We start from the raw sequence: 8,417 nt of genomic DNA on the forward strand, positions 1-8,417 counted from the left end.
GGAGCTGCAGTCACACCAACGGGTGCCAGCCATGCCCAATGGCTGCTGTCCCCAGGGACACCCATAGCAAGTCCCCACACTCCACCTGGAGGGACACCAGCGCAGGTCTGGCAGAGACATACTGCTGGGACAGCATTAGAAACAGAAGGAAAATAACCCAGCTGACCCCTTGAGGCTGGGAGGCCACAGGAAGAGCAGCTCCCCTGGCAGTAGAAAGCTCTGTGGAGCTGTTGGAAACATCTCCTTCTGTTGGAGCTGGCGTTGCCATGCTGCTGTCTGCCCTAATACCCAGTGCCACCACAACGCTGGCTGAGCTGGACAATGCCCCAGGGCTTCCCCTGCTGGGGGGTACTGGGCCCAGGAGCTGGCAGGAAGAAACAGGCCAGTAGACTTGCTCCTCACAGCTAATGTGCTGAACAGAAGCGGGTGACATCCCAGGGAGGATGTCCTCCTTGCAGGCAGTCACGCAGGCCTCAGCAGGCAGGGGGCACTTTGGCTCCAGAGGGGCAGGAGGGAAAAGCAGGACCACTTTGGCAGTACACCAGGTTTGCTCTCTGCTGGGCAGGGCCTACCAGCAGCTGGGGATGGGGACACAGGAACACTGCTCCCACACGGCCCCAGCAAGGCCCTGGCAGCAGTGACACAGGGGTGAACCACCTCCAGCCTGTCCAGGCCACAGTCTTCTTCCCTTCTTGCATTAAAGTACAGGTAGAGGTTTGTTCAGCTTTGGATTAAAAATTGAGAGCATAAAACAGCAGACCAATGCCACAAAGGGGTCAGGATAGCCTTGGGCTTTGGTGCTGCCACACTGCTCCCAAGGTAACTCTCCTCTAAAGGCACAAGGATGTGGCAGGCTCTGCATCCCACATCACAAGGCAAGAAGAGGAGGAAGAAGCAGTCAGGCACAGTGCCAAGCAATAAGCCACATGCAAGTTAAAGGCAGCTGAGTATTTCCATGTGGTCTCTAGCCAAGCTGGCACATCCCATTTCTACTGCCTTCCCCCAGTTACACTAAAACTGTCACCAGAGCAGAACTCACATCACCCACATCACCTACAGGAACTGCAGTGGAGGCAGATGCTTCAGCAACACCCTCAGAGGGGCATGATAGAGTTGCTCATCATTCCATTGAAAGACCTTTCCCCAGGCCCCACACACCAGCTGCCCACATGCACACAGCACAGCTGTGCTCAGAGAGCACTCTGCCCTGCAGAGCTGAGGCACTCTCCTGGCATACGCTCTGACCTGTCGGACAGAAATCAACACCTCCTTGTCAGCACAGCCACAGGAGACAGGGGCAATCAGGAGTGAGGAGAAACAAGAAAGCTGGTGGTCAATGTTGAAGAGAGGCACTAACTCCCATGAGTTCAAACACTTTTGACTGTAGCAGCACCAACACTGGAAATAAAGTAAAACTGAGGTATTTTATTTCATACAGAATCAGTTTCCTAGAAGCACTAATAGCCCTGTAGGGACCACCCTGAGAAGCCAAGAAGAGAGGCAGCCCTGCCGGGGAGATCCTGGGCAGCAGTACCTGAGCACAGTCAGCAGCGTGCCCTGGCTGTGAGGAAGCCCAACAAATCCAGGAGCTGCATCACCAGGGTGCAGTCCACGCAGAGGAGTGTGATCCTCCCTTTTACACAGCACTTGTGAGACTACATCCAGATACTGCATCCAGGCTGGGCCCCCAGAAGATAGATGTTGGTCTTCTGGGCTGACTCCAGTTAAGGACATGAAAGTTGTCAGAGACTGGAGCACTGCAAGAAAAGGCTGGGGGAACAGGAAGAGAAGGCTCTGGGGAGACCTAACAGCACCCCTTTCCCACCCACCCCCCAGACCTACGACAAGGCTACTGAAAAGACAGAGCCAGGCACTTCACTGAGAACAAGACAATGACTATGGACTAAAACCACACAGGTTTCCTGGAGGAGGGTAAAAAAAAAAGTTTCATCTTGAGAACTTGAAGCAGTGGAACAGAGGCCAAGAGAGGTGGTGGCATCTGTCCTTGGACATTCCCAGACCCAACTGAAGAAGCCCTGGGCAACCTGGTCTGAAGTCAGTGCTAGCCCTGCTCTGAGCAGGCATTGTACCAGAGCTGAGGTCCTTTCCCACCTCAGCTGGTGTCCAATAAGACCTGGAGTAGAGCCAGCAATGCAGGGTAGGGCTCATGCTCTCCTAGCCAGAGGAAGAGATGAGCAGGTGCAAGGACAGAGACAGCTGTCAACACCATGCGCATCTGCATGACAGACATGTCACCCAGGCATGGTGTAAACCACAAATGAAGAGGACATTTCAGCTACAAAAAGCACTGTTTCCTTCAGTTCAGCCTCTGCTCTGCTGCCTAACAGCATCACTGTACAGTGAAAGGCAGATACTAGGAAGAGGGATGGCCATCTTCCAGGCCTGGCCAGGGCAGAGTGAGTCCCAGTGCCAGAAAACAGCATATCCGTCCAGCAGTCACAAGTTCTTCTGTGAGGGCAGACGGCGCTTGTCTTTGATGGCATTTCTCTTCCTCTTCTTGTTCAGGAAGCTCTCCAGCTTTCCACTCCTCTTCAGCTCTGCATACTTCTCAGCTAGCTCCAATTTCCGCTTCTCAGCTGTAGAGGAGAGGGGAGCAAGATTTTAAACTGAAGCCCAAATCATCTCTACAGACCAGCCTCTTCTCACCTCTCCCTCCCTGGCTCCAGGCCTGGCTTGTCCCTTGAGTACCAGCACTAGAACAATCCCTCCACAGCTCTGTGGAATATTATGGACAAATCACATCCAGTGCTTGGAGTCCTGTCAGCAGTACTCCCTCTAGGTCTTCCTGCAGTATGTTCACACCAAGTACTTACATTTCTTTAGGAAGAAGGGTTTCTTTCCCTGCTTGGCCAATTCCCTCTGTTGTCTCTTCAAAGACAGCTCCCTCTCCCTCAATTTCTGCTGTTTTTTCTGTGCCTGTTCTTGCTGTGTCTGTACGGAAAGGATGGCCTGTGTCAGCAAGTGTCTAGGCAGACCTCAGGTCACACATCCTCTCTTCTAGTGCATTGCCTCACAGGAGAGGAGATGCTGCACTGAACTCACCATGCGGTTCAGGAGCTGCTGGAGTTTCTCCTTCTGCTCCATGTTCTGACATTTTTTCAGCTGCTTCTGAATCATCTGAAGAAGAGAGCAGAAAGCTGCATGATTGCCTGCCTCCCACCTCCAGAAGCTGCCCCTGCCAAGCAAGGGGGGCCAAGGACAGGCACACAGCATCACCTCCTTCTCCTGCTTCTTGATGCTGTCCAGGAAGCTGTACGTCTTCATAAATATTTCAGGCTTATACTCTCCAGACAGGTGATCAAATCGAGGGTCTCTGAGGACCTGAAGGCAGGGAAGGCAAAGGTAAGAGCTGTGGCCAGGATTACCCTGTTAACAGCCTGCTTACTCTCCTTCCATGGATCATACCTTGCCATTTTTTTTCCTAGCAATATTATGCACCCACCATTGAAAACATCTGCAGCTGGCAAAGACTGAGTCCAATAATCAAGCTGGCAGTCCCTCACAAAGTCATCATGCCTGCATCCAGTCTATCAAGCAACAGGCATTTCCATATGCAAGTCTACCACCCAGGAGTAGCCAATTCAAGGAACAGCAGCATGAGTGCTGCCTCCAAACACCTGCAACTCCCAGACCAAGAGCTGGGTGAACATGTGTTGTCAAGGTGATGGATTTGGGAATTCAAACCTATCTAGATTTTCACAGATTACTTGGGTCAGGTCATACAAAAAGAGAGAGACAAAAAGAGATCTCTAACTGTGGAAATTAATATATTAAGATGATCCAGCAATGATAAGTCAAAATTATATTCAGATTAGAAATTAAATGGACATTCCAATTGATAAGTACTGAACAATGACCATAGCTTGCAGTGCAATTGTCACTGGTGGCAGCCATTACATCTTCTAGAAACACTTGGGTCTCAAATGTTCGAGTTACTCCTCAAGTTGTGCATTATGCAGGGCAGCAGGTTATACAGAGAGCAGCCGCTCCTACACCCAATCTCTTGTTCTCCCCAGAGACACACTAGCACTACCTGCGCTCATGAGACAGTGGTCCAAGCCCTATCGTCCAGAAACAGCCTGTGTCACCTTCAGCAGCCCCATTACCATGTCTGTGCCCTATTAGCATTGCTAAGGGAAGTCAGCTCCTGAACTGGGGAGGGGGAGCACCCACCTTCTTTGTAACAGAGACGACTTGTCGCAGAAAAGGTACAGGCTTCTTGGCAGACATCTCCAATGGCCTGAAAAAGAGAAAAATGTACTTAAGAGGAGCAGAGGACAGAATGAGGCCCAGGCTAACGTGTCAGGAGGTTAGCCAGACCCTCAGGAGAACACTACTGCACAGTGCCAAAATGGCACTCTCCCACTCAATCCTCACCATGATACCTACAGAGAGCAAAGAAGAGGTAACTCAGTCAAGAGCCAGACAAGGCTACTACAACCAAATGATCTATAAATGCGTGGTTAAAACAATCCCACACAAAACTTGACACAGCCCCACTATATCAAGTGAAAACCCACTACCTGCGTCGGGAAATGTGCCATACTCTATTTCTCTTCCTCTCCATGTTTTCATTCATCATGCAACAACCCTCTTCTATTCCTGGCCCACCAACTCATCCACTCTTGACTAATACTTACACTGAAAGGCGAGACCAAAGTTGCGAGTTTCTGCACTGACCTGGTAGTTACAACGACAGGCCAGTTCTACTGTGGCCAGGCTCAGCGAGAAAGCACACCATAACACAAGTAAAGAGAAGGTCAGCTCCCAAGAATAAGCGCCGTACAGCTTATGGTACATATCCCAAAAGAGACTTCACAGTGAATCAGGACTATGAGGACCATGGTGACAACCAATTAAGCGAACAAGTTCTTTTTGCAACACAGGCCTTTAGAGCTTGATGCTTTAGGTTTACGAGGGGACAGTATAAGGTGGGAGAACAGGGTATTACTCTCCCCATATTACTTGGATGCTCTGTCCTGCAATTTGTCAGTACATCAGGTAAGTTACTAGAAACATGAAAAGACCTGTGATCCACCCGCTAAGAGTACCCACAATGTGGGCATTATACCCACATTTAGCAACACAATAACATGGAGCAGGAACATAAACAACCCTGCAGGCATAAGTAAGTTTTCAAATCCCACTTAGGGCAGTGTTCAGTGTATTTACATGTCTGCTGGTGTGGCTATCCCCTGTACAATGCTCTCAAGTCAGCTTTATATAGCGTTGCTGAAGCCAGCTCAGTTCCAGGGGATTTCCCTAAAGTCCTTTTTTTTGAGCAGCTCACTTCCATAACAAAAACATGAGAAAACCAGCATGTGGGATTTACAGTGATGCATCACTTAAAGGATTAGGGGAATTAAACAAAAACAGAGTTATGCAAACTGTGTGGCAGAAATAGAGACACTGTGAAGATGTTGCACTACACAAAATCCCCCAGAGTCCTGGGTAAAAGGTAAAGCAGAAACATTATTCTAATCAACTGTTTATGGCAGAAGAAACATGTATTCAGCAGAGATTCAGAAATAGGTTAGGGAATGCCAGTGTAACAGAGGAAACCCGTTCAAATCACTTAGATACAACTCTGAGGACTGAAAACCAGCTAACTATTGCAAATAAGGGGTAATGGTATAACAGTTGTTACCAGTGGGGCCCTGTGGAGGACTGTAAAAAAGATCTGATTGTTTTTGTTGTGTTGAATACATTTTATAGTCACCACATCAATAGCACCTACAGAGTATGCAAATAGGAGATGTGAAGACCACTGAGGACAAGAAAAAGTCTGTAACAATAAGTACTGTAGAGGGAAAAAAGGAAAATCAACACAGACAAGCCACAGATGAGACAACAGCAGAAGGATGAATGCAATTCCACAACAATTGGCTGTCACTGCAACACCAGCCCATGGGAGCCAGGCAGAAGATGCTGATAAGCTGGAAGGGGTTTAGAAAACAGCAAGGTAACTATTTCAGGACCCAGGGGACACAAGTAAAGCACCACCATACAGCTTAGAAGAGAAGCATACCATACCATGGGTTAAAAGTGCCTTAAGACAGAGGGTGTAAAGGAATTGAGTGCCAATTTAACTATCAAGTAACAGGTGGTTGCTGTGGATTTGAGCAGGATAGGATATTAAGAGCTCTGAAACAGCAACAGATCATTCCCAAATGAAACACTATAGCAAAAGGCATTATTGTGTAGCACATTTAAGGAGAGCTAAATCAGCTCCAAGGCAATGTCAACACTGTGAGGAGCGCCCAGCATAACTTCTGGAGTGCAGAGAGCACACACGCACATTTTTCTGATCACAAAAGAACCTCTTTACCCCTTTTTGCCTTGTTGCTGCTTCACCGTAGCTTTGGTAGGTTTTGCAGTTTTCTTCCCACTGGTCACCTGCTTGCACACTCTCGTTCTCATATCACTCTGCACCCACAGTAGTTCCTCAAAAGACACCTGAGATTGATCTGGAAGAGAGCACAGGACACAACTGAATCTAACAGCTTCTCAAGGCACTTCCCACCCCCAAATTCCACCAAGAGGGATGTCTCAGAGCCTGAGACAGTGACACAAGCACAGTGGTGCCATCCCTATATAATCGCATGGCAGAAAGAAGCCACTGCATCTCTCGGCCTTTGATTTCTCTCTCATTAATCACTGCAGTCTTTAGCACTAGAATAATCTCCCCCTCTCCCCAACATGTCTTTGTTTCTCTCCCTGCTCAGTAGCACACACAAGACCAGTTCAAAGTTTTACCTGGTACCAAGAACAGTACGAGCTCTGCACTGGGCTATGTTTTGGCCGCACTGCAAATTCTGAGGGGTCACCTCTCAGTCCTGACTCTTTAACAGACTGTTCGTGTCTCATCACCTTTAAATGGGCATCATCACACCTCTCACACCATGAGACCAGTCACAAGGTGCAGGAAAACCACATGGCCTGTTCAGTCTGTCTGTTAAGACTCTCAGACTGCCCCCACTGCACATCCGCCATAGCTCTGCTCAGTCTGCAACAAAGCAATTCCCACAGCAGAGCCTCCTCAGCACCCCAGAGGCCTGTAAACTACTGAAATCCAGACATTCAACCTTCACCAGCTCACTACCAATAGAAATAACTTATAGCCTGATTCACTGGGGGACAACAAAACCCCACAACACCAAAAAGCAGTTTCATATTCCAGCCCTGCCATGAGCTCCCCACAAGCTATTTACAACTTGTGTTTCATAAAATATTCCTTCTCTTCTCTGACTGCTGACTAGAAGACCAAGACAAACAACACAAGAAACAGCAAAACCAATTCTACCCAAAGTGCTGATGAATGCACAAGATATTCTTCCAGAATTTTCTATTGCTATGTTTCTTTAATATCCCTCAGTGATAGTTATAAACACTTCTTATAACCACAACATAAAAATATTATCAACAATTCTTTCTGGATTTATACCTCTGAGTGTTCAGGGCTAGCAATCAGAAAACATTTCTTAAGGCAGCACTTGGATATGCTCATTCCGTTCTCTGGATGATGGTAGGGGCAAGAAGGAACAGGAGGGTTTGCATTGGCTCCCTTCTGAAGGAGAAAGTCTTGGCAAACCACCTGGGCGGCGTTTGCTTGCTCAACACCTCTGAGCAGTGGCAGGCACACAGTCTTTCTAAGCCTTTGCAATACTATGCATTTGGCACAAAATACCCCAGCTATGGCCTAGCAAAAACAATCACATCCTGCCTGTGGTTGGTTGACCTTGGCTGCATGTCAGGTGCCCACCAAGCCGCTCTATCACTCCCCTCCTCAGCCAGACAGGGGAGAGAAAAGACAACAAAAGGCTCATGGGTCGAGATAAGGACAGGGAGAGATCACTCACCAACTACCAGGATGGTCAAAACAGACTCACCTTGGGGAAAATTAATTTAATTTATTACCAATCAAATCAGAGTAGGGTAATGAGAAATAAAAACCAAATCTTAAAACACCTTCCCCTCCCTCCCCCTTCTTCCCAGGCTCAGCTTCACTCCCAACTTCTCTACCTCCTCCCCCCTGAGTGACGCAGGGGGACGGGGAATGGGGGTTGCGGTCAGTTTGTCACACGTTGTCTCTGCCGCTCATTCTCTTCCCCTGCTCCAGCATGAGGTCCCACCCACAGGAGACAGTCCTTCATGAACTTCTCCAACATGGGTCCTTCCCACATGCTGCAGTTCTTCAAGAACTGCTCCAGCTTGAGTCCTTTCCACGGGGTGCAGTCCTTCAGGAACAGACTGCTCCAGTGTGGGTCCCCCACAGGGTCGCAAGTCCTGCCAGCAAACCTGCTCCAGCGTGGGCTCCTCTTTCCACGGGGTCACAGGTCCTGCCAGGAGCCTGCTCTAGCACAGGGTCTCCACAGGGGCACATCCACCTGCTCCAG

At 48.8% G+C, this 8,417-nt stretch overlaps 1 protein-coding gene across 1 annotated transcript; it reads right to left on the minus strand.

The window, feature by feature from the left end:
* Window positions 1–2,293: 2,293 nt before the first annotated feature.
* Window positions 2,294–6,488, minus strand: RRP36 (ribosomal RNA processing 36 homolog (S. cerevisiae); the record flags this gene model as incomplete). The annotated part of the gene is made up of 6 exons (XM_009578927.1): window positions 2,294–2,597; window positions 2,835–2,952; window positions 3,064–3,138; window positions 3,238–3,342; window positions 4,195–4,261; window positions 6,350–6,488. Coding segments are annotated over 6 exons (644 nt in total), but the record flags the coding sequence as incomplete, so codon positions are not given.
* Between the last annotated feature and the right edge of the window lie 1,929 nt (window positions 6,489–8,417).

The sequence above is a fragment of the Fulmarus glacialis genome, unplaced genomic scaffold, assembly GCF_000690835.1.
Source record: "Fulmarus glacialis isolate BGI_N327 unplaced genomic scaffold, ASM69083v1 scaffold17620, whole genome shotgun sequence".
NCBI classification, from domain to species: domain Eukaryota; kingdom Metazoa; phylum Chordata; class Aves; order Procellariiformes; family Procellariidae; genus Fulmarus; species Fulmarus glacialis.